Raw genomic sequence first — 26,641 nt, forward strand, 5'->3', positions numbered from 1 at the left:
GTCCATTTAAACCATATAAATAGTAGTAGTTAAATTATTTCTCCACAATACACGTTGACCAATTATATTCCAAGACCAATCATAAAAGAACTCTACTTTCATAGAAATAGTGTGTGACTTTACCCTAATCCTATCGTTTTCCCTACTCTAGCATATCTGAAACACAGACCATCACTTACCATAGATCTTGTGTTCAGAATATGTACAAGTGTATCCCTACTAGAACTGTACAGTTCAGCCAGCGAAGCTGAGATAGGCAACCTATAGGCTTGAGTTCTGATCCCCCCCTCTGCTTTTGCCCGCGGGCTAGGGTAGCAGAGAGTAGATCGCCCTATCCGTGTATATATCCAGTATTCTAGGACACACCAGTACCAGCCACATGGGAGACCCAGCTGCGATCAAACTTTACTTAGATATGGATCAATCACAACCGAAATCCCCAGCGACCAACGCCAGCATGAACCAGAGCACCGAGTAAATAAATATATATATATATATATAGGACCCCAGCCTCAAATACTGCCGACTTCAGTGAGCAAGGATTACTCCTAATGTCTTTCGTCAATCGTGAAAGTCCTCACTTCCATCTAACAGTTGGACTCTTTGAGACCGGTGAGAAAATACGCTTTTGTAAGTATAAAAAAGCGTCCAAGCCTCCACTTGGAACAAAAAGACCCCTAAACGCCTTATGTTTAACAGCCGCAAGGTATAAAGCGCTTAGCCGGACAACAGTCTGTCACAAACAATGATCTGGCTTATAACTTTCACAAAATAACCCCATGGAAAATTACTAAATTCAATTTTACTGACCAACTAAACAAACGAGTGAAGTTTCCTTTACGTGCTATAATCTAAGCTTAGTTTTGCAAGAATTACTCCCTACAAAACCAAACACAGACTTATCTCCAAGCACCAGCCATACATCGACCCAGTCTTTGTATTGCTTGACGGCACTCATGAAACAAAGCACAGAAAACTTCACTATACACCTTAATTGAAATGTAACACTACACTATAAATAGAACACTAAATTAACCTCACAACTGACGGTAAAGCAATTCCACCACAGGTCTAAGTCCAACTGTACGACGATATTGTCCCCGCACAATCAAACAGAGACACAATTTCAATGTTTACAATCACTTAGAATAATTTCCAAGTAAAAACAAACAGAGAAATAATAGCAGAACAACTTCACTCACCAGTATAACACACGAAAGCCAGAGACACTGTTAGTCTTGTAGATATTTTAAGAATGACGCGCGTCGGCTCGCTTCGACCCTTTTATAGCCTCTATCTCCGACTTAAATCCGACATCCGACATCCGACATATCTCCGACCTATCTCCGACATCCGACATATCTCCGACCTAAATCCGACCTATCTCCGACATCCGACATATCTCCGACCTAAATCCGACCTATCTCCGACATCCGACATATCTCCGACCTAAATCCGACCTATCTCCGACATCCGACATATCTCCGACCTATCTCCGACCTATCTCCGACATCCGACATATCTCCGACCTATCTCCGACATCCGACATATCTCCGACCTATCTCCGACCTATCTCCGACATCCGACATATCTCCGACCTATCTCCGACCTATCTCCGACATCCGACATATCTCCGACCTATCTCCGACCTATCTCCGACATCCGACCTATCTCCGACGTATCTCCGACATCCGACCTATCTCCGACTTATCTCCAACTAGGCGGCTATTAAATCGCGCACATAAGAAAAAGATCATAAATGCTTTGTTTACTAAGTCATACGCCCTACGTAATAAAGTTCACGATCATCACGCGGACGTTCGCTTATCAACACGTGCAGATTGCAGCTGTTTTAGAGAGAGACAGAGCTATTGGTATTGATACCTATGTAGTCCAATAGTGGAGTGTTCCGTAAATATTTTTACGTAAATATTATTTTGTGAAAGACTGTTTAAATCAATTTAGTAAGTGACTTCGCAATGAAAGATCACATTTGTTATTAATTGTTACATTGAATGATATATTCAGGAAGCATAATAATCAATATTAGTCATTATTACCTCTCTGACTTGTAATTGGAACCAAGACATAATATCGGAACGCTATGCAGTTGACAACTGTCAATGTCAGTATTTCGTCCATGTGAACGTAGTTTGTTGATAAATACGTTTTTCCAACCTGTTTTACATTAAATAATAGTGAATTTTATCAGTGATGACGTAACTAAACATGTGATTAACCATCAAAGATATTATTTGTTAAAATATTCAATGAAATCCCGAAGGAAATATGCACCAAAAAGTTGGTCAAGGAAAAGTTGATTCGCCGTAAGTTTTATATGTAATAACGAGTCCATTTCCTCGTCATAGACGCTTGTTCTGTTACACTTTCATGCGGGGGCTTCGCCCCCCGAGCCCCCCTTTTTTGCTCTGAAAGGTCACAAGAAAACGCTAACCCAACTTATTTTAAATACTACGTTAATCATTCTTTTATGTGGGGGGCTTCGCCCCCCGAACCCCCCTTTGTTTGCTCTTAAAGGTCACAAGAAAACGCTAACCCAACTTATCTTAAATACAACGTTGATCATTCTTTTATGCGGGGGGCTTCGCCCCCCGAGCCCCCCTTTGTTTGCTCTGAAATGTCACAAGAAAACGCTAACCCAACTTATTTTAAATACTACCTTAATCTTTCTTTTATGCGGGGGCTTCGCCCCCCGAGCCCCCCTTTGTTTGCTCTTAAAAGTCACAAGAAAACGCTAACCCAACTTATTCTAAATACTTCGTTGATCTTTCTTTCATGCGAGGGGCTTCGCCCCCCGATGCCCCCTTTTCTTTACTCTTAAGGATCACAAGAAAACTTAACCCAACTTATTTTAAAAACAACGTTGATCTTTCTTTTATGCGGGGGCCTCGCCCCCCCAGCCCCCTTTGTTTGCTCTTAAAGGTCACAAGAAAACGCTAACCCAACTTATTTTAAATACAACGTTGATCTTTCTTTTATGCGGGGGGCTTCGCCCCCCGAGCCCCCCTTTGTTTACTCTGAAAGGTCACAAAAAAACGCTTACCCAACTTATTTTAAATACTACGTTAATCTTTCTTTTATGCGGGGGGCTTCGCCCTCCGAGCCCCCCTTTGTTTGCTCTTAAAGGTTACAAGAAAACGCTAACCCAACTTATCTTAAATACAACGTTGATCTTTCTTTTATGCGCGGGGCTTCGCCCCCCGAGCCCCCCTTTGTTTGCTCTTAAAGGTCACAAGAAAACGCTATCCCAACTTATTTTAAATACTACGTTAATATTTCTTTTATGCGGGGGGCTTCGCCCTCCGAGCCCCCCTTTGTTTGCTCTTAAAGGTTACAAGAAAACGCTAACCCAACTTATCTTAAATACAACGTTGATCTTTCTTTTATGCGCGGGGCTTCGCCCCCCGAGCCCCCTTTGTTTGCTCTTAAAGGTCACAAGAAAACGCTATCCCAACTTATTCTAAATACTACGTTGATCTTTCTTTCATGCGGGGGGCTTCGCCCCCTGAGGCCCCCTTTTCTTTACTCTTAAGGATCACAAGAAAACCTTAACCCAACTTATTTTAAATACAACGTTGATCTTTCTTTTATGCGGGGGCTTCGCCCCCCGAGCCCCCCTTTGTTTGCTCTTAAAGGTCACAAGAAAACGTTTACCCAACTTATTTTAAATACTACGTTAATCTCGATTTTATGCGGGGGGCTTCGCCCCCGAGCCCCTTTTCGTTACTCTTAAGGGTAACAAGATAACCCTAACCCAACTTATTTTAAATACAACGTTTATTTTTCTTTTATGTGGGGGCTTCGCCCCCCGAGCCCCCCTTTGTTTGCTCTTAAAGGTCACAAGAAAACGCTAACCCAACTTATCTTAAATACTACGTTGATCTTTCTTTCATGCGGTGGGCTTCGCCCCCCGAGCCCCTCTTTGTTTGCTCTGAAGTCACAAGAAAACGCTATCCCAACTTATTTTAAATACTACGTTAATCTTTCTTTTATGCGGGGGGCTTCGCCCCTCGAACCCCCCTTTGTTTACTCTTAAAGGTCACAAGAAAACGCTAACCCAACTTATCTTAAATACTACGTTGATCTTTCTTTCATGCGGGGGCTTCGCCCCCGAGCCCCCTTTGTTTGCTCTGAAAGGTCACAAGAAAACGCTATCCCAACTTATTTTAAATATTACGTTAATCTTTCTTTTATGCGGGGGGCTTCGCCCCCCGAGCCCCCCTTTGTTTGCTCTTAAAGGTCACAAGAAAACGCCTACCCAACTTATCTTAAATACTACGTTGATCTTTCTTTCATGCGGGGGGTTTCGCCCCCCGAGCCCCCCTTTGTTTGCTTTGAAAGGTCACAAGAAAACGCTAACCCAACTTTTTTTAAATACTACGTTGATCTTTCTTTCATGCTTCCCCCCTCGAGCCCCCCCCTTTTTCTGTTCTTATCTTCCGGCACCATCATCAGGCCTTGAAACCTAATCGTAGTTATAGTTCATTACAAGACTTTTCTAAGAAGCCCAAAAACAGCTATGATACGATGTTCCATCATGTAGTTCCAGTTCATATCTTCCGGCTCCATTATCAGACCTTGAAACCTAATCGTAGTCAAAGTTCATTACAAGACTTTTCTAAGAAGCCCAAAAACAGCTATGATACGATGTTCCATCATGTAGTTCCAGTTCATACCTTCCGGCTCCATCATCAGACCTTGAAACCTAATCGTAGTCAAAATTCATTACAAGACTTTTCTAAGAAGCCCAAAAACAGCTATGACACGATGTTCCATCATGTAGTTCCAGTTCATATCTTCCGGCTCCATCATCAGACCTTGAAACCTAATTGTAGTCAAAGTTCATTACAAGGCTTTCCTAAGAAGCCCAAAAACAGCTATGATACGATGTTCCATCATGTAGTTCCAGTTCATATCTTCCGGCTCCATCATCAGACCTTGAAACCTAATCGTAGTCAAAGTTCATTACAAGACTTTTCTAAGAAACCCAAAAACAGCTATGATACGATGTTCCATCATGTAGTTCCAGTTCATATCTTTCGGCTTCATCATCAGACCTTGAAACCTAATTGTAGTCAAAGTTCATTACAAGCCTTTTCTAAGAAACCCAAAAACGGCTATGATACGATGTTCCATCATGTAGTTCCAGTTCATATCTTCCGACTCCATCATCAGATCAGCTCAACAGTATCATATTATTGTATTGTCATCGGAACTACATATAGCTGCCAATTTTCATTATAGCTGGGGAGTTTATTGAAAAACCTTAAATTTTTTGACCAAAGCATGAAACTTGGAACAGTTGTTCCTTATATCAAAATAAGCCGATTAAGATCGGGAGCCTTCGGGAGCCTCCCCCCTGGGGCCCGGGAGGGGGGGTCAAAGTACCGCTTCACCCGGCTTGGTTTTAAAAATTCTAACTTACCCCGTTTAGTTAATAGGTCATGTTTGGTATCGTTTTCGAGTAAACCAATAACGTAGAATTCGTTTTTAGTACTAAAATTGTCATTTAATGGTAAATAAAATAAAAAAAAATAAAAAATTTGAAATTTTCATCCATGATTTACATATTCAAGTCATCATAAATGATAAACTGTTTGCTTTTTCTATAAATAAAAAATATGACATGATAGCCTATTTAATATAGATTATAAAAAATATAACTTTTATCCACCTTTACTAACGTTAAGTTCCACAAAAAAATTACTTTAAGACGCGCGGCGTCGGTACGCCGCGAGCGTAATTTTAAAATGCCTTTATTTTAGAAACTCTATTAGACCCCGTTTAGCTATTAGGTCATGTTTGATATCGTTTTCGAGTAAATCAATAACGTAGAATTCATTTTTGGTACTAAAATTATAATTTAATGGTAAGTAAAATTTAAAAAAAATTAAAAATTTCAAATTTTCATCCATGATTTACAAATTCAAGTCATCATAAATGACAAACTGTTAGCTTTTTCTATAAATAAAAAATATGATATGAAAGCCTATTTAATATAGATTATAAAAAATATAACTTTTATCCACCTTCACAAACGTTAAGTTCCACAAACAAATTACTTTAAAACGCGCGGCGTCTTGACGCCGCGAGCGTAATTTTAAAATACCTCTATTTTAAAAACTCTAAAAGCCTATGCGTATGTCACCAAACACCCAGACAAGTTTGGTGAAAACTTCCTTCACGAACTGCTTGGTGTCTGATGACCATGGTCCAAATGTTTCAAATGCAATTGCCGCAAATATGTAGTTGTTTTTTAAAAATGCATATTTGCCCGTTTAAACTGGGCGTTTTGCAGCAGCAGTCCCTGGTTTCTGGGCCGAGCGTTAGACGTTGCACGGAGCCAAGGTATCCACACAGGTCACGCCCCACGCCAAGGGGCGTCCCAGAAACCAAGGCAAAAGCGAGCAACCATCAGGCCGCTTTCCGTCTGCTGCTGACAAGCCGACAGGTTCGAGGGTTGTCGGTATGTTCGCTGTGCCTAGAGCCTTGCGGATTAAATCGTTAAGTGCAGCGTGTCACAATCTTCGGCCAGCAATAAACTGGCAGTGGAGTCCGTGGTGTCCTAATGCGTCGGCAGCAAGGGTGTGGTTGGCATGTCTTTAGCCCGTCTTAGACAAATGGCAGTATATGATGAAATAAGGCAGCCTCGGAAGGAGGTATGTTCTCCAAGTGTCGATCTTTTCTAGTAAAGAGGTTCTTCCGGCACTCATTCACTGTTGCGTAAGGACCCTTGATCTGAAACAATATGTGCATTGTCATTTTATTTAAACAGATTCTGCTACTATCAAATTACAACATTTTGGTGGATCACCTTCACTATTACACACTTACCTATCATGCAAAATAATTACAAACTTTAGTAGAATCTGATTAGCCTATCTATGATATTGCTCCATCTCGTAATAGTTTGAAGCCTTGGGTGGCCATGTTTCTCCCTTGTTGATCGTTTCAAGCTGCGTTTATCGTACCTATCCCATACTATGTCTAATCTAGAAACGTTTTCTTTTGGCTTTGAAGCTTAGCCAGGCCACTCAAGGTGTCAAACTATTCCAAGATGGAGCAATATCAGAGGCAAATCAGATTCTACTAAAGTTTGTAATAATTTTGTATGATACGTAACATAAGTGGGTAATACTGAAGGTTACGTGATCCACCAAAAAATTGAAATTTGATAGTTGTAGACTCTAAAATGATAATGCACATATTGTTTCAGACCAAGTCGTTGCGCAACGGTGAATGAGTGGTCGAAGTACCTACCTCTTTAGGTACCAGAAAAGATCGACAATTGGAGAACATACCTCCTTCAGAGGCTGCCTTGCATCAGCATATACTGCGCACAGTGTACCAGGGGCCCATTTCTCGAAGCTACAAGTTACAATTTTCAACTGGTTGTCGATGTCGCTTGTAACTTGTAACTTTCAGTTTTGAGAAATGGAACTCAGGGCGTTCTTGTTTGGAGTCAGGCGTTGGTGCCACACCAAAATTTGCCAAGTCCGTCTTGTTGGGGATGGAAGGAAGAAGGAGACGAATGGGTACCACACTGGTCAGACAACACTGAAGTGGCCAGTATATGCTTAGAAGTTACAAGATGTAAATGTAAATCAGGTTGCAAAAACCGATGCAACTGCATAAAGAGGGTAGAGTCTTCTTTATGAAGTTCCATATGTACCCAGCTATGTCTCTGTGAAGGGAATGTATAGTATGAGTATGAGTAATCTGTCAATTAGGACACCACAGACTAAACTATAATTGCTAACTTTTCAGTGTTGGATACTCTATGGCAGTTCCGACTCAATTATAATAAGCTCATTATAATTGACTTTAGTTAACTATAATAATTTCAAAAATAGAACTTCGTACAATTTCTATACTAATTTGCGATACCTGGCAAATTTTCCTGCACCTGAAACACATTTTTTTTATCTGTCGCGTTATCGACCAATCAGAGACGGTTATTACAAACAATTGGTTGCTAGGTAATTCGATGTTGATACAACGGTGAACGACTCTATTGACATTAATTTTAACTTGCATGTGATATTTCCGTCCATTGATGATGAAGATGATGACTCGTAGAAAAAGTATTGTATACAATAGTGATATAATTAAGCTTTTCACTCTCGTACCGTACTACACATGGTACTCGACTGAAAAGTTTTGTATTATATCACGATTGTATAAAATACTATTATATAAATTTCTTTCAGGATTCACTACAATGAATAAATAACAGGTACAGTCGGTCTTTAGATCGTGTGGTCCGACCCGAGTCTTTCTATTTATGCATTAACACACCTCTGACACTGGCGATCAAATATATGAAAGAGGCACGTTCCCCGCACACAGTCTAAGCTCGCGTAGGTGAACGCGTACTATCCTTCGTGAATAGGCTTTAATATCATATTTTTATATTTATAGAAAAAGCAAACCGTTTGACATTTATGGTGACTTGAATTTGCAACTCACAGATTTTTTTTTTTTTAATTTCATTTAACATTAAATGGTAATTTTAGTACCAAAATTAAATTCCACGTTATTAATTTACTCGAAAACGATACTAAACACGACCTAATAGCTAAACGGGTTCTAATAGAGTTTTTTAAAATAAAGGCATTTTAAAATTACGCTCGCGGCGTCTCGACGCCGCGCGGCTTAATGTTTTTTTTATGAAACTTAACGTTAGTAAAGGTGGGTAAAAGTTATATTATTCATAATCTATATTAAAAAGGCTTTCATATCATATTTTTTATTTGTAGAAAAAGCAAACAGTTTGACATTTATGATGACTTGAATTTGTAAATCATAGATGAAAATTTAAAACTTTTATTTTATTTAATTTTTTTTACCATTAAATTATAATTTTAGTACCAAAAATTAATTCTACGTTATTGATTTACTTGAAAACGATACCAAACATGACTTATGAACTAAACGGGCTATGTTAGAATTTTTCAAAGCAAGCCGGGTGAAGCGGTACTTTGACCCCCCCTCCCGAGCCCCAGGGGGGAGGCTCCCGAAGGCTCCCGATCTTAATCGGCTTATTTTGATATAAGGAACAACTGTGCAAAGTTTCATGCTTTGGTCAAGAAAAAAAAGGTTTGGCCTCTTTTTGTCGATAAACGTCCCCACTATTACGATACGATCCTTGGAAGATGGTTAAATTAGCCTCCGCAGATTCCATTACATAGTTAGTTACATACACGACGACCTAATAAAAGCGTGTTAAAAAAAACGTGTTTCAGAAATTCAGATGCAGAAAAATTTGCCAGGTATCGGAAATTATACTCTGTCAAACAAGTCTGTCAGTAAATAAGAACAAAGAAAACTATATTCATCTCTTTCTTTAGGGTGCTAGAGAAAAGGATACCTATAGTTTTCTTTGTTCTTATTTACTGACAGACTTGTTTGACAGAGTTTAGTATAGAACTTGTATGAAGTTCTATTTTTGAATTTTTTTCAGTTAACTAAAGTGAAGTGTAATGAAATATTATAGTTGACTAAGTGTCAAAGATTATCCAACACTGAAAAGTCAGCACTTAATTATAGTTTAGTCCGTGGTGTCCTAATTGACTGATTAAAGTCGACGAGTAGAAAATTGTTTATGTTTAACCTACGTGCCTAATAACCCTGAGGAGGATGATGATGATGATAAATAGAGCTAATTTTTTTTATATAAAACTAGCTTTTGTCCGCGGCTTCGCTCGCGTTAGACAGAGACAAAAAGTATAGCCTAATATGTCACTCTCCATCCCTTCAACTATCTCGACTTAAAAAATCACGTCAGTTTGTCGCTCCGTTTTGCCGTGAAAGACGGACAAACAAACAGACACGCACACTTACCCTTATAATATGGGTATGGATTTCTATTACTGGCCACCTTTCAGTAACTGACCACGTTATGCTAAAATTATGTTTATCGGTATACAGAGTTTATTTTTACCACAAAAACAAGTACAAGGTGGCCAGTAACTGGAAGGGGGTTAGTTACTGGCGATTTACCCTACCTAACATACTTTGACCTAACTGAGCCTCTAGCCCTCTACCACACTCTATCTCGGACACTGGCGATCAAATACATGAAAGAGGCGCGTTCCTAGAACACAAGCTCGTGTAGGTACCGTGCTTGTATGAGTGAGATATTCGACTCGACTCGACTGTTCGCGTTTTTGACAGGCGGTAACTGTGAGGTAACCGAGAGCGGGTGGGCGGCACTTTCAGGCCACGGAGGCCATACTGTACGATAGTACCCTTTATTATACTGTGCCTCTAGCATGAGTTTTTAACGTGTTGAATCGATACGGTTACCCCAAAAAAGTCTTAGGTAAGTTACGGTTCCCTTATTACTATAGAGCCGCAATGTTAATTAATTACCCATTCGCTCGTAAGGTACTACACAGTAATAAACCCTATGATTGGGTTACAAAGTTGAAAATAGCTTAGGCGCATTTAATAAAACACTTGATAGTGAAATTAGTGAAACCCTATTCAGGGTTTTTGATTATGGTAAGCGCTTACCAGTATTACCTAACTGTATTCGTTTAGTTACTTTCGTTTGGGTGTGAGATTACAGATTATGCTTACTGAATTGATCATCATCATCATAATCTGAGGTATTACTGCTGCGGGTGGGCCTAAGTCCGTTTTCACATTATCCGATCCGATATCGGATGTCGGAAGGATTTCAATAGAAAAAATCCAAGATAGCGCCTGTTTTGTATAGGATATCGGTCCGACATCCGATATCGGATCGGATAATGTGAAAACGCGCTTAGGGTGTGTAAAGTATTTGGGTACACACAATGAAACCACCTCAGCTGATTATAGACTGATTTATTATTTTCGCTTGCATGCCGTTACCGCCTACCCTACATACAAATCTACCCACATAGTAATATGTGACAACTCCCCTTTGAAAAAAGAAAACAAAAATATAGTAAGTTTACCCATGCAAATTACACACATTTTCCTTCCTTACAAAAAATATTTCTTTGATAAATTTCTTACCCAATTAATTTTAACAATTTTACCATTTATATAATTATTTAATTTTCTATTTTCGTCTAGATAAGAATAAACTAACGCATGCAAGTGTATCTAATATCTAGTATATATTGATCTCATTTTTGTTTTTATCTTACATTCATAACATCACAAGCATAATTATTTAATTACATTATATGAATACATGCATTTTGCAATTAATTACATAATTCACTTATTTACCGTACCTATTACATGACATAGACAGGTTTTTTATTTTTAAACTATTTAATTTATTTATGACAATTATATAAACATTGTATATAATGTGCGTTCATTAAGGAGATTTATGTATTATATTTATAACATCCATTCATATTTTTATTGTTTACAATCTGGGAAGGTAAGTTAGTTGGTAAGTAGGTACTTAATCTAATTTCGACGAGATTCGGGAACGGGGTAGGTCCACCGATCAGGAGGTCTCACCATCCTGCCAAAGCGAGTAACATAATAATTAGTATTATTCATTTGTTCGCGGTTTGGACTTGGGCCCCGGGAGCCGACGGGACTTTGCGGCACAGGCAGACGGGACATAGTTACATTTATATCATCGTAAGTACGTACGCTAGGTAGATCAGAGCGCTGAGGTGAGTCAATTATCAGCTGTCTGCGATTACGTCTTAGAATTCTACCAGATGTCATTTTTATAAGATAAGACCTCGTACCTACAGTTCCATGTATAGTTCCATTATTCCATTCATTGTTTAATCTTACTTTAACTTTTTCGCCTGCTTGGAGTTCTCGCAGGTGCTTAGCTCCTTTATCGTAATAATGTTTTTGTTTACTTTGACGCGATTTTAGGTAGTGTTCGACATTTTGCGGGATTTTAGGAGCTAGTAATCTTGGAGAACATGGTAAAAAACTGCGTAGTTTCCTATTATTCAATAATTCAGCGGGTGAAGGTAAATTTTTGTCAAGCGGAGTATTCAAAAATTCTAAAAAAGCTATGTTAAAATCAGATTTGTTGAATGTGGTTTTCTTTAACATTTTTTTTATTGTCTGAATTGACCGTTCAACTTGACCGTTAGACTGGGGGTAGTGGGGGGAGGAAGTGACATGTTGGAAGAACCACTCTCTAGAAAAAGTTTTAAATTCAGTTGATGCAAATTCAGGCCCATTATCCGAAACTATAATTTCCGGTATGCCTTGACGTCTAAACACTTCTTTTAATTTCTTAATGACCACACTAGAACAGAGGGATTTCACTTTCATTACTTCTACAAATTTGCTATAGTAGTCAATTACTATCAGATAAGATTTCCCATTAAAATGAAATATATCTATACCTAATTTTGACCAGGCTCTTTTTGGAGGTTCATGCTGCATTAAAGTTTGTTTAACGTTTTGTTTTCTGAACGTCAAACATGCTTGACAATGCGAAAGGTAATCTTGCAGCTGTGAGTTCATATGGGGCCAAAACATGATGTCGCGCGCTCGTAGCATGCATTTTTCTATTCCTAAGTGGCTACTGTGTGCACGTTTCATCATTTCTGGCCGCATACATTTAGGTATGACCACACGATCCCCTCTCCAAACAATTCCATAAGCAACTGATAGTTCGTTTTGATATGCAAAGTAAGGTTTTAATATATCATTAACGTCTTTTTTGTGATTAGGCCATCCTCTTTTTATAGTTTTAGTTAGTTCTTTTAATTCGTCATCATCTTGAGTACATTTTTGTATTTGTAAGAAGTGCGTATCAGTGAGCGGGTTACTTGCTGATATCGCACACACCTGCGCGCGCACGTCGAGATCGCACTCCCGTGTGTTTTCATCGTCGCGCACGCCCACCTGTACTGCACGAGATAACGCATCCGCTATATATAAGTATCTGCCAGGCTTGTATACTAGATTAAATGTGTATGGCTGTAATCTCAACAACATCCTTTGTAATCGAGCGGGAGTGTTAACTAACGGTTTTTTAATTATGCTTACTAAAGGCTTGTGATCGGTTTCGATCGTAACATCATTTTTTCCATATATATATGTATAAAACCTTTCACAGGCGAAAACACAAGCGTATAATTCCTTTTCGATCTGTGCGTAGGCTTGTTCTGTTTTTGTCAGCGATTTAGATACATAACAAACAGGTAATCCATCTTGCAGTAGGCATCCACCTAATCCATTCTTGCTTGCGTCTACCGAAATCGTAACTGGTTTTTTAACATCGTAATACTGCAGAACAGGAGGACTACACAAACATTTTTTTAAAGTATTAAAACAAATATCATGCCTCGAGTCCCAGTGCCAGTGTACGTCTTTCTTTAACAACTCGCGTAAAATATGAGTTTTCTCGGAGAGGTTAGGTATAAAATTCCCTACATATGTTATTAATCCGAGAAACCTTTCTAAGTCTTTGACACTTGCAGGGGTAGGCATGTTCATTATAGCGCGAGTGCGTGAGTCATCGGGACTCACTCCGTGTTGCGTAATCTTGTGACCCAAATATTTTATCTCCGATAAGCCTATTTTGCACTTCTCTCTGTTTAGTTTTATATTTATTTCCCTACATCTTTGTAACACTTTTCTTAGTCTAATGTCGTGTAATTCTTTGGTGTCGGCGTAAATCAACAGATCATCTATGAATAATTTTACCCCTTCTATATCGTCAAAATGTTCATATAATTTCCTATGGAAAATTTCAGACGCCGAGGAAATTCCATACGGCATGCGTAGAAATTTATACCTACCAAAGGCAGAGTTGAAAGTGCAAAGGTCACTACTAGCTGGGCTCAACTTAACTTGCCAAAACCCTTGCTTAGCATCAAGAGTGCTAAAGTACTTTGCCCCCGCTAGACTCGAAGTAATTTCATCTAGAGTGGGCAACTTAAAATGCTCTCGCTTAATTACTTTATTTAAATCTTTCGGATCAAGGCATATTCGAAGGTCTCCGTTCGGCTTTTTGACGACAGTCATGCTGTTTACCCAGTCGGTAGGCCCTTCGACCTTAACGATGATGCCTTGATCCTGCATCTCTTTCAATTTATTCTTAACTTGTTCGACTAACACAAGGGGCAATTTTCTAGGGGCGTGAATAGGGTTTGCAATCCGGATATTCGAATATCCGAATTATTCGAATATCCGCCAATATTTTTATCCGAAAATATTCGAATAATCCAAGTGAAATTATCCGGATAAACGGATAATTTCTATAAACATTATTTTTTATTTATAAGTAATATATTTAATAGATAGACGTCACTGAAACCAATTTCGATCAATTCTTAATACGGACAATGTTATTGCTAACAAGTCAACACCTATTTATCTTCAAAATCAAACTAATATTTACAAAACAAAGAAAGCATTCGTGGACAAGAAGTAAGCAGAATGCCTCACCCCACGCACTCAGTTCTTATCAAATATTCGATTAATTGGATGATTTAAAAAAACAGAAAAACGTTCAAGTATTATTTTATAGTATGAAAACGTTACCCCAACCTACTTTCATTACTGCTAATAGCTAACGTGAAGTAACGTAACGATTATCTGTAAAACCGTACTTAATAAGGGAGATTTATACCTAGATTTCCTGGTCCCTTGTTTTTTTGAAATTGAAATTTAGCGCCTCACTCCGAATTTAGCTGTTATCAGTTCCATGGCAATTTAGTACGCCAGAATTCCCTCCACTTCACTAAGAAATATAAGGCATTTTCCTTTTAAGTCCTTAGTTACATTCATACACAAAAATCGGTCTAATTACTACTTATACTTTGAAATCTTAGTCGATCTACTGATCAGCTTGGAAACTAAAACCCATCAAATTACTGCCGAGCAATTTGAGGCGTTTTGGATTTGAATATTTAAATAAGTTCGCCTTTGTACCTCCTCCTTCTTCATTTTTTTAAATTTTATGTCTTGTATATTTTATGTTGGTGGTACAATACTTATTTATCGCCTCTCCCCTTCCATTGGTACTTTGGTACCAGCCACTGTGCAACTAAGGTCTAAAATGATCCACACCTGGATAGGAAGTGTCTTCGACTAATTGGTCTTCTCTTTTTTTGGTTATTCTGTTTTGAACGAGTACCTATGCTCAGTTGCTTATTCCTGTTCTAAGACCCTAACCAGGACGCTTTTGTTTAGAGCCTACGAAAAGAGTTTTCAACTTTTTATATTAAGTATCCGATCCGGTTTAAGATGGCATCTGGTATGGGCGTAGGCATTTATGCAAATGACTAGTGACTACAGTGGTAGTATCGGCATGGGCAATTATGCCATTGTTTTTTAATAAAATAATAAAAATAATAAATATTGGGGGACATCTTACACAGATCAACTTAGCCCCAAACTAAGCAAAGCTTGTACTATAGGTGCTAAGCGACGATATACATACTTAAATAGATAAATACATACTTATATACATAGAAAACATCCATGACTCAGGAACAAATATCTGTGCTCATCACACAAATAAATGCCCTTACCGGGATTCGAACCTGGGACCGCGGCTCAGCAGGCAGGGTCACTACCGACTGAGCCAGACCGGTCGTCAAAGTAAGTTTAAAGCCGAGACATACGCAATAATTACCTGTGTACATAAGAATATAGTTAGACAAACCCAAGGAAAGGATATCTATACTCAGCGACAGTCAGGCGGCACTCAAAGCCTTCACATCGCCCAGAGGTGACTCTTGACTGGTATTAAACGGCATCCAAGCTCTTAACAAGCTTGGAAGGCAAAACAAGATGCAACTGGTATGGATACCGGGGCACGAAGGCTTCATTGGCAATGAAAATGCTGATGAACTTGCCAAGGCCAGGTCTGAAGACAACGTCACAAGGAACCATTAAAACGGCTATGAAGGACCATACAAAGGCTAATCACCAAAAAGAGTGGGATGCCCTGGTAGGTCTGAAGCATTCAAAGCTCTTTATGCGGAGGGTAGAATCTGGATGGAGCAAAAAGCTAGGAAAGCTAGGCAAAAGACAACTCCAAATTATAACGGGGGTGTTCACAGGCCATTACGGGATCAAAGGAATGTTGGCCAAGATGGGACACGCTGACTACACAGATTGTCGCATGTGCGGCGAAGAGGAAGAGACCGTCAGACATCTAATGTGTGAATGTCACGCCCTCGCCAGACAAAGAATGAAGAACTTTGGAGCAGGCTACCTAGTACCAAAGGACATCAGAGAGCTACCCATGAGCCTCATCATCCGATACGTGGAGATCGTCGAGAAGATCCTGAATAGCTGAAGGATCTTAAGATCTAAGGGGGTAATTGCACAAAAGATCCCGATGGGTCGAAGTGTATCCGGAAGGGCCCCGCAGATTTAAGATAAGATGAGTATCCGATCCGATCGAGCGAAGGACCAACTCCTACACATTCTCGAAATCATTCAAGGCGCCATCTTTGATTTTTGCCTTTGACATCCTTCCTATATCCGATATCGGAACGGATAATATGACAACGCTGTATCGCCTATAACCATCATCATATCCAATGATGTTGTCTCACGTTCCACTCTACACAAGCCATCCTCTCTACCATCCATTTCCAAGGTAAAGGTGTTGTCAGAAAAACTTCTCGTTATACCTAACACCTAACTAATCACTACTACTAACTGTCTTATATCGACAGCTCACTATTGCAAGATTCTAGTCATAGAACTAAAGATAGAGAGCTAGGTGTGTTTTAATTTCTACAGTTTGCTGATTTACGCAAAAAATGAATAAAAATGTAGGTAAATTTTGCATTATGGCGCTCATCTATCTCAGCCGTTATCAATTCCACGCTTATACGCACCTGTAACATTAATTTTGTTCCATTTAATAAATTATCCGAAATTATCCGAATTATTCGAATATTCGAATAATAAAAATTGTATTATCCGAATTATTCGAATATTAAAAATCCGTCGGATAATGCAAACTCTAGGCGTGAATTACCGGTTGAGCATGGTCTTGTAATTGTATTTTATATTCTCCCGGTAGGCACCCTATGCCATCAAAAACATCAAGGTACTCATCTAGTACAGAGGCAACATTATTTGGTTTACCTATCGATAGCTCATGGACTCTTTTTACTAAGCGCATTTCTCTACAAGAGTACCTACCTATTACTGGATTCGAATCAACGTCGGCTATAATAAACTCTAAAATGTAAGTATTATTTTTATACACAACTTTTAAATTGCACTTTCCCGCTATAGGTATCAAGGTTTTCGAATAACCATAAATCCTTAATGAGGTTGTGTTAAGCGAATGCTTGTCTATACCTAATAATTTCAAGTACCTCTCAGGCAAGACATTTACCTCAGCTCCCGTGTCCAGTCCAAACGTAATATTCTTATTATTAATGGATAAATTGACAGACCATTCATTATCATAATTATGTTTATTATTTACCTCATCGGTGGATTCCCCTCTTATTTCATACACGCGACACATTCTCGAGTAGTGATTTCGTCCATGGCACCTGTCACACAGCTGACCAAATGCCGGACACTGGAATCTTCTATGTGTGGAGCCACATCTCGAACAGCTATGGCCGCCAGTCCTGTTGACCTGTGACGACCGCTGCCACCTGCCGCGCGCTGGCTGGTTGTCGTGCCCGGGAGCCGCGTGCGCCGGCGCCGGCGCGGGGCGCCCGCCTCGCCGCGCTCCACGGCGCCGCCCGCGCCCTCTGGCGCTGAGCGCATGCACCGCCTTATCCTCATCTGTATCCTCATATTCTTGTCTACAACAGCTCGGACGACCTTGGCGTTCCATCGCGATTTTGTGTTTGGAGTTGATTTCATGCACATGATGTTCCGCATTCTCCTGCTTTATATGACCGGCTTGAGCACGGGATATCTCGGCTAGCCTACATATTTCTATAGCTTTTTGCAGCGTCAAATCATTTTCTCGTAAAAGTCGTTCTCGTAAGGTTGTCTCCTGAATACCACATATTAACCTATCCCTCACGAGGTCACTGCAGAGATCTTTAAAGTCACACTTTGCCGCCATAACATTTAATTCAAAAACATATTGTTCAATAGATTCAAATTCCTGCTGGTTCCGTGTGAAGAATCTGTGCCTTTCTACGGCGAGGTTCTTTTTGGGTTCAAAAAATACGTCAAATTTCTTTAACAACTCATCAACTGTCTTTGATTCTTCTGAAAACTGGTCATATACCTCGCGGCATTTATCACCTATTATATGAAGTAAAATATTAATCTGGACCTTTTGTGATTTTTTCGAAATTTCGCAAGCTTCGTAATAAATTAGAAAAGCTTTTTTCCATTTTTCCCATTCTTTACATAAATTTCCCGATGTAACGTTTACTAGATTGTTCTCGAATTTGAACGGCAATGGCGGCTGCAGCACTGACTCCATTATAGCGATACACGATTCTCACTATCACTCAGTACGTATTTATTAATAAGTAGCGACACACAATTTTATTACAGTCCGTACATAGTTTTACACTTTATCCGTAATTTTACATTATATAAGTCTTTTTTCCGACTGCGCCATGTAAAGTATTTGGGTACACACAATGAAACCACCTCAGCTGATTATAGACTGATTTATTATTTTCGCTTGCATGCCGTTACCGCCTACCCTACATACAAATCTACCCACATAGTAATATGTGACAGGGTGAAGCAGGTCTCTCCAGTCCGATCTATTTGTGGCCTTTTTTCTCCAACTTCTCACTCCTAAGGTCCTGGCCCCGTAGCCGAATGGCATTTCTCCGACGCCAAACGAAAGCGATACGCCGCTGGCTCTGTCGCGCCAATACGCAAGCGCGATAGAGATAGATATCTACTAGCGCTTCGTTTCGTGAGCGTTTCGTGACCGATTGTGCCATTCGGCTAGCCACCCAGATATGATTGTGGTGGTACTGATGGCCGTCTAGCCATCTAAACTTGGGCTTGCCTTTACCTCTGCTGCCCTCCGGTCGGGCAAAGGCGTTTGGGTACTCTGGCCTGGTACATACGTGGCCCATCGCGGCGTCTGATCTTTATGGTCTTAATGACGTTAGACAAAACAGTTATATCAAAATATACCCTTTTATTGGTAACCTGTTCCGGACCCTGTGTGCGTAGCCCAAACACTCACGAAACGCTCACGAAAATATCTCTTTCGTAGCGTAGCTATCTATCTCTATCACTCTTGCATATTGGCGGGACAAAGCCAGACTACATTTCTGCGGCGTTTCGGTGGCGTTCCGCGTCGCAGAAATGCATTCAGCGATCGGGGCCGGGGCATCGGCGATAGAAACGAATAAAAGATAGTCGCTTCTGCACGGGAAGCATGGTCGCGCGATAGACGATAAAATATCAGGCCGTCCCTATCGCACTTACTAATAGTGCGATAGGGACGGCCTGCTATTTTATCATTTATCGCACGACCATAATTGTCTGCCTGTTCTGTGTAAATAAAGTATACCTAGTTGAGCTGTAGGTATAAATCGCTCGTTCTCTCTTGTATTTGTATTTATATGTACTAGTACTAGTTCTAATCTTAAGCTAATGTTCAACACAATTTTTTTGTTATGAATAAATGAAATGAAATGAAATATTTACACGGGAGCGACTGTCTTTCGTGCCTGTCGCAGAAAGCTCATCGATTAGGTACTCGCTCTTGGAGCCTTGGATGATTAAGGGTCATTACATGCATTATCATGAAATGTAAGGTAGGTACCCTAAGCTTATTGAAATACTTTCCTTTAGTGTTATTGAAGCCTAAAACTAATATGGAAATGACAACAAATAGGCAGGGAGGAGATACAATTACAATACTTACAAACAAAAATCCTAGGTAAAATATAAAAGAATTTCCTTGAGATTATTTACTTTAGCTGAAGCAGATTATTCTTGTAGCTGTATGCTGATAAGAGGTATAAATTATTTAACAAATTCATGGAATGAAGATATCTTCATTTGTTTGAATTATCTGTTAGACACCTACGTTACAGCAATAATATCGGCTGCTCTTTACTTATTGTTCCGGTTCGGTCTGCGGTTTCATCAGAAGAGCTTGCAGAGCATATGATGATAAATTTCAAAGTGTAGCATTTTTAAAGAAAAATGTAGTAGCTTCAAACTACAGACCTTGAAGTGTATTAATAGACTTCATTTAGAGAGTTAAAATTTGTTAAAATATTTGTGTATTTTCAAATATATTTTTGGCGTACCAGATAAAACTACGGTCCAGTCTGACGCTTAACCATATTTGAAAGCACCCGTGTTTTGTTTTTGAATTTGGAAGCTCTTTGTTACCCAATAAAAGTTCAAAATAAATTTTGGAATAGGTACCTTTGTCAAAAAAAAGGTACACGAGGACCTAGGAGGTTATAACAATATAATAAGAACGAGTAATAAGAGTAGGTACTAGGTATGTAGGATCAGTCCAAGAAGGCAATGATTTTAGCAGGGTGGACCACTGCAAATGTAATTTTTCACCTCACTAGCTCGGAAAGGACTAAATTCTTTAACCCTTAATTTGGCAAAGTCCGGTGGGACGGACAGGTGATAAAAAAAATATTTCGCTTTTTAGGTAGAATTTTATTTAATTTAACATATGGAAAGAGACTCTTTTATGATACATGCTTTGTATAAAAATAATATTTGACCACTGTCAACACTCGTTTGACAGTTACTCTTCAAGATGGCACCGCATCAGAAGTCAACTGTTTTTAGCAAAATATTTATGCGTTTTTCTTTTGGTTTTTGTAAGAACAGGGTATTTCTGCTGTATAAATAATAAAATGTATTACATAATAGTTGCAAGTGGTTATGTTTTCAATTTATTTCTCAATTTCTAATACTCATAATCATCATCTAAACAAGTTGTCCGCCGCACCGGACAGTGCCAAATATATACTAAATACGATTTGTCCGCCGTGGCGGACTATGCCAATGTTGCGGTGACTCGTGTTGTAACAAATTATTATATTGTTTTGTTTATTATTTTGATTTTCTTGTTTTGGTGGCCTGCTTTTATGCTTAGATTTTTTATTTAATCCAACAGCGTGTGGTGCTGGACCAAGCAGTTAAAATTTTGGCACTTTTAGGTATACGTAGTGCGCGGATATTGTGAATGTTACATGTCGCGCGATGGGCAATAAACATTAAAGAAAACCGGTTAGATCAAAATTTATAATTTCTTTGTCTGCCCCGAACATTGATATAATTAATTTCGGGTAGTTTTGTGTTGTTTACATCTTCGACGACATTTTGCTGGGACATCACTGTCACATCAGTCTGTCATGATCACGGCCTGTGCAACCTGGCCAAAAAGTCGGAAAAAGTTAAAATAATGATATTTGACTATAAATATGTGTCAGTTTGATTTTCATACAAAATTATTATATTTGTTAATTTTTAAAATAAATATATGTTAAGAAATACTTGTTTATTTTAAATGACCGTATGTTTGGCAGTGTCCGCCTCAGCGGACATATTAATTTATCCCAATATTTGGCAGAGTCCGCTGTGGCGGACATATTTTTTTTCCAAAACTAATAAATCTAGATTTTTTTAAATATTTTTCGGACGCTTTAAAAACACCCGTTATTCAATATATTAAGTAAAATCGGAAAATTTATGTCACCAGAGTCTCTGCCAAATTAAGGGTTAAAAACAGATAGCAAAATCGAATTTTATCCACAAGAGTGCAAAGAATATTTGAAATCCGAACGTGTCATTAGTTACTTTTTTAAATATAATTTCTTGTAAAGGCATGTCCCAGACAAGACAATTTTCTCCTTGTGCTTAAATTGTCTTAACAAATCGTGTGATTTGAACGTAAAAATAATTTCATATCGAATTGTATCCGACTAAAAACATTAAATTTATACAATTTTATAACATGATTTTACCATAAAACACTTGAAATCGTACAATTGTATTTTTGACTTTTCCACTGTACTTATTCAGAACGCACCTTAAGTAACATTGCAATCTCAAAACGCGTGAAACGGAACGCACCCAAATAGATTTTTCTTCTTGATTCTAGCTATTTCGATCGGACGTCCGTGCGCTCAAGGCCACGTCCGCGTCCGTCGACCGATAGAATGTGTACTTCCCGTCCGCGGTCGACTTACGACGGACGTCCGCGTAGTGTGTTCCTAGCTTTAATTTGAAACTTTTGTGGTGTCGGTGGGTGCGTGGGTGGGTGCATCGTGGAAATTGTAATAAACGCAAATTGACTAATTTCTGTGCAATTATGTTCCAGTTGTTTTTATTGCGTGTTTCCTCGTTTTAGTGAGGTGAAAAGTTATGTGTTACACACGGGTGACACGGGATGCAAAGTTATTTTACCTCGTGTGTATTGCAACACTCTCTACGCTCAGGATTCTATTTTTGAACTACTCGCTTCGCTCAGGATTCTATTTTCGAACCATAGAATCCATTCGCTAGCTCGTAGTTCAACCCTAGAATCCATTCGCTAGTTCGTGTTGCAATTCCACACTCGGTTATGGTTAAAATACAACTTTGCTCCCTTGTATAACAAATAACTATTAAACGTCAATCTTCGATGTAATTATGACATTTACTCAACCCTTCACAGGCGAGGCTATCAAGATCGTTGCAAACTTAACTGAACGTGACTCTATTGTTATAGAAATACTTTCAGGCGCATTTACTGTTATCAACGAGTTAAGTGAGAACGATTTTCGTAATAATATAGATAGAGAATGACTTCCCATTCCTACACTACACGCCACCGTACTTATTGTTCACATTCACGTTGTGAATGTTGTAATTGTTATCATGCCAGTTCCTGTTATAAGTAAACAAATCGTTTAGTGGCGGGGTGAATTGTGTCAACCTCTTTCACATTTTGTCGTAGCTATTACAATACGCGTTTGTATAATATACTTTTAACAGATTATATTTAACATAAGTCTGCATGCAGACCACGTAGCCAACTGATCGCGTCACTTTGGTATAGAGGACATAGAGGTTATCCCTGCGTCTTGGAAGAGTCTCTTTGGGCATCGTTCATATGTTGCCAAAAACTGTACGAATTCGGTAGGTATTACTTCTGCATTCTCCTCAAGATTCAAGACACCCGTCGGCTTTAGCTTCTTAACCCATATGTGTCTACCTAAGTGACCGGCCACATCAGAGCGTCGCGTGTCTCGGGGCGCGCCACGCCGCCGCCACGCCACCTGGGGCGCGTCTTACGTCCTTCCTATACAAAATGTACTGAGGAGACGTTTTTTGAATTACACTCAGGTGGCGTGGCGCGGACGTCCGTTGCGCGCCCCGAGACACGCGACGCTCTGATGTGGCCGGTACCTTACACTTATTTTTTTTACCTTATTTACTCCTTGAGGTGACCGTCTCATTATTTTAATACTACATATTATACATACTTATTTTAACGACCCTATGGGCATATATGGGTAACAGCACTTTACCAAGTTCCGTTCACACTAGATCTGAGGTTCTCCGACATTCTCCAATATTTAATTTTAACTTGCTTTTTCAATAAAATAATGTAAGTACTGTACTTATACACACCTACGACTTTTGCTTTGCTACACAGAGGAAGAACTTACAATTTGAGTATTTTGTATTTTACAAACTTTTGTGATGTGAATGTGACTTTATCCTAACCTTACCTCATGAATTAGTGTCACGACCTAATATTCGTTTACTAAAATCAAAGCCAACCTGATTATGTAATTTGATATTAATTATGTTGTATCATCACAAAAAATATTTATAAATGTCTACTTTTACTAATGATTTATATAGCTTTCACTATTAAATATTTCTATAGTAGTCAGACATAATGGTGTTAATAAACGATATTATCGGAACATTCAGAAAGTATCAGTGGTGGATATGTTTTATAATATACGTTAACAAATTTGGCATCGCATGGCATCAGATGGCGATCATATTTCTTGCTCCTCCAGTGGCATATCGGTGTCCACAGAACAACACTTGTTGTGAAGACCCGATCTACGATACCTCGATCTTTAAGAACACGATTGTAATGGAATGGAATCTTATCTGTGAGAACTCTTGGTTGAAGGACTTTACTCAAACTCTATTTCAATTTGGTGTTCTTGTGGGAAGTTTATTGTTCGGTATGGCATCTGATAGGTTAGTGTGCTAATTTATAAATACAAATACTTAAGTGCCTGCTCTGATCTACTTTGATTAATCTGATCATAATTAGATATTTGATTTTGTCATAGGTATGGACGAAAAAAAGCGATGATTTCCTCCGTTGTACTGGAAGTATTTATGGGTGTGATAGCATCATTTGTCCCTGACTACTGGAGTTTCACCATTATTCGGATGATTCTCGGGTTTTCTATCGGAGGAGTGATGGTAGTCGGATTCGTCATAATCATGGAGTTTGTCGGAAATGAAAAACGAGCCGTGGTATCGGCACTTTACCAAGTTCCGTTCACACTTGGCCACATTCTTTTAGCCGCTTTTGGTTATTATTTGCGTGATTACACGCATTTTCAGCTGGCGATTTCATTAGCAAATGTGTATTTATTACTTTATATATGCCTTCTACCTGAAACACCGAGATGGTTAATGGCTAAGAATAAGACGGACGAAGCAGTTATGTTACTGACATGCGTTGCTAAGATGTAAGTTCAACTATTACCATGATGACTTGATGACATTGCCATTTAGGTTAGCTAGATGTCAGCCGATGAGAAGACAATAGTTATTTGTTATACAAGGGGGCAAAGTTGTATTTTAACGCCGAGTGTGGAATTGAAAAACGAGCAAGTGAAAGGATTAGAATCCATTAGAATCCAAGTGATAGAATCCGGAACTTGCGAGTTTTTTAACACACGAGAAGTAAAATACATTTGCATCCGAGTGTAACACAAAACTTTTCCCCTCACTATAGCGAGGAAACTACAACGCAAAAAATGCGTTTATCACTGCTTCCAGTAGTTCCACAGGTGGTAAATCATCTTTATTACTAGATTCACCTACTTTTATCAATTTTAAAGCAGTTAATTTTGATTTTATTCAAGGTCAAATTAGTTTACCCACTAGTGGATAAAATGCGTTTTTACCCGCTGGTATTAAAGGACAAAACACGTGTTTCCGAGCTAGTGAGGGGAAAAAATATTTGGGTTCATAAGTGTGTCGCTTAACTTCAAACCTGGGTAAATCCATTCTGCTTCAAGGTTGAATATATAAAAAATATAATATGATCTGAAAAATAATCAACCTTATAGCAGAATGGATTTACCCAGTTTTGAAGTTAATCGACACAAGTATTATACATAGACGACTTTTTCCATATATAATCGATAGTCGCGTACTAATAAGGTGCCGGTGGCGTCTAAAATGGCCTATCAATAGTTTATACCTTATAAACTTGCAGTTTTCTTTATCGTATTAACGTGAATGCACTCATTTCTCAAGATTTACAATTTTGAAAGTGGTAAAGCTTATGGGCCAGCACCTTAGTAGGCGCCAGTAGGTACTTTAGAGCATTCTCGCGTTGTACAATTGACAGCGTTATTACCGGTTGTCATTTCTCGAGTTGAATATGCCGATTGGTATGTGATATGTAGGTATTTAGAAATATTTATGCAAACTGACTCTGATCTGACTGATTGTAATCATGAACCTTTCTTATTTTATGGAGAAGACAGTTAGATTCATAGTTTATTCGTAGGCAAAATAACTTTAAGACCGATGGTAATATGCAACCTGCTTACAAAATCTGCTGTAGCGAGCTACCTTATAGTTACCAATAATTGTTTTCAGTAATAACATGCCAACGGAAGACATTAAAGATAAGGTGGAATTGTACGAATTGGAACACAGGACGAACTTGCCAAAAAAGGGATCTACGCTTGACCTGTTTCGTACGCCAAATCTGCGCAGGAATATACTGGTGATGTCGTTCGCCTGGTTCACCTGCAGTTATTGTTTTTACGGAATCGCTCAGTACATCAGTCAGCTTACTAAAGACATATTTGTGAACGTGGCCCTCAGTGGATTTTTCTGTCTTGTCAGCTGTTTTCTTGCGATTCCGATGATGCGATATATGAAGAGGAGGACGATTGTAGTTATAAGTAATGCCATAAGCGGTATCAGTTTGCTTTTGCTGGCGGGTATACCGCAGGGCATAATAAGCGTGGTGCTTGCATGTATCGGAGTTCTCTTTACCTTCGTTGTTTTCATCGTGGTTTACTTGTACTGCACGGAGATGTTTCCGACTGTTGTGCGTAACGCTGCGCTCGGCATCTCGTCGATGATGGCCCGGCTCGGTGCAATGATCGCGCCGTTCGTGTGTAACCTTAGGATGTTCGACAAGTGGGCTGCCCCTGTGGCGTTTGGAGTGCTACCACTGTTAGCTGCCGGGCTCTGTCTTCTACTGCCAGAAACAAAAAACTGCGAGTTACTCACAACGATAGAAGAAGGTGAAGCACTAGGTACATCACAGCGGCCTAGGCCTGCAGATGCCATATAATAACGATTACAAAAGTTTTAGATGACCATTAAGTCATTGTATTTATTTCAACCGTTCTATTACAATCAATGAATAATGAATATACCTAAACATTTACATATTTAAATTTGAAGCCTGCATGTATTCCCAAAAACCTACTTCTGCTGTTTAAGTTACAGGGTCATT

General features: G+C 39.0%; 2 protein-coding genes across 3 annotated transcripts; one reads left to right on the forward strand and one right to left on the reverse strand.

Annotated features, from left to right (window-relative positions):
- Positions 1 to 10,843: 10,843 nt before the first annotated feature.
- LOC125229834 lies at positions 10,844 to 17,779 on the reverse strand. Its single transcript, XM_048134776.1, has 2 exons — positions 17,417 to 17,779; positions 10,844 to 11,494 (listed from the first exon to the last, which is right to left on the reverse strand). The coding sequence occupies exons 1-2, from the start codon at positions 17,777 to 17,779 to the stop codon at positions 11,477 to 11,479; spliced, it is 381 nt and encodes a 126-aa protein (XP_047990733.1). The 3' UTR covers positions 10,844 to 11,476.
- A 5,961-nt stretch (positions 17,780 to 23,740) lies between these two features.
- LOC125229742 (organic cation transporter protein-like) lies at positions 23,741 to 26,508 on the forward strand. 2 transcript variants are annotated; one of them, XM_048134673.1, is made up of 3 exons: positions 23,741 to 24,120; positions 24,216 to 24,623; positions 25,768 to 26,508. In XM_048134673.1, the coding sequence occupies exons 1-3, from the start codon at positions 23,804 to 23,806 to the stop codon at positions 26,474 to 26,476; spliced, it is 1,434 nt and encodes a 477-aa protein (XP_047990630.1). In that variant the 5' UTR covers positions 23,741 to 23,803; the 3' UTR covers positions 26,477 to 26,508. The 2 variants fall into 2 exon arrangements, with proteins under 2 accessions (XP_047990630.1, XP_047990631.1); XM_048134674.1 differs by having other exon boundaries at positions 23,983 to 24,120; positions 24,197 to 24,623.
- Positions 26,509 to 26,641: the final 133 nt, after the last annotated feature.

The sequence above is a fragment of the Leguminivora glycinivorella genome, chromosome 9 (assembly GCF_023078275.1).
Source record: "Leguminivora glycinivorella isolate SPB_JAAS2020 chromosome 9, LegGlyc_1.1, whole genome shotgun sequence".
NCBI classification, from domain to species: domain Eukaryota; kingdom Metazoa; phylum Arthropoda; class Insecta; order Lepidoptera; family Tortricidae; genus Leguminivora; species Leguminivora glycinivorella.

Bases quoted from the DNA above. Each gene is read 5' to 3' on its own strand.
- LOC125229742 (XM_048134673.1), top strand. From the start codon at position 23,804: ATGGTGTTAATAAACGATATTATCGGAACATTCAGAAAGTATCAGTGG. The intron at 24,121-24,215 runs GTTAGTGTGCTA...ATTTTGTCATAG, and splicing joins TTCGGTATGGCATCTGATAG to GTATGGACGAAAAAAAGCGA. The intron at 24,624-25,767 runs GTAAGTTCAACT...AATTGTTTTCAG, and splicing joins CTGACATGCGTTGCTAAGAT to TAATAACATGCCAACGGAAG.
- LOC125229834 (XM_048134776.1), bottom strand. From the start codon at position 17,779: ATGGAACGCCAAGGTCGTCCGAGCTGTTGTAGACAAGAATATGAGGAT.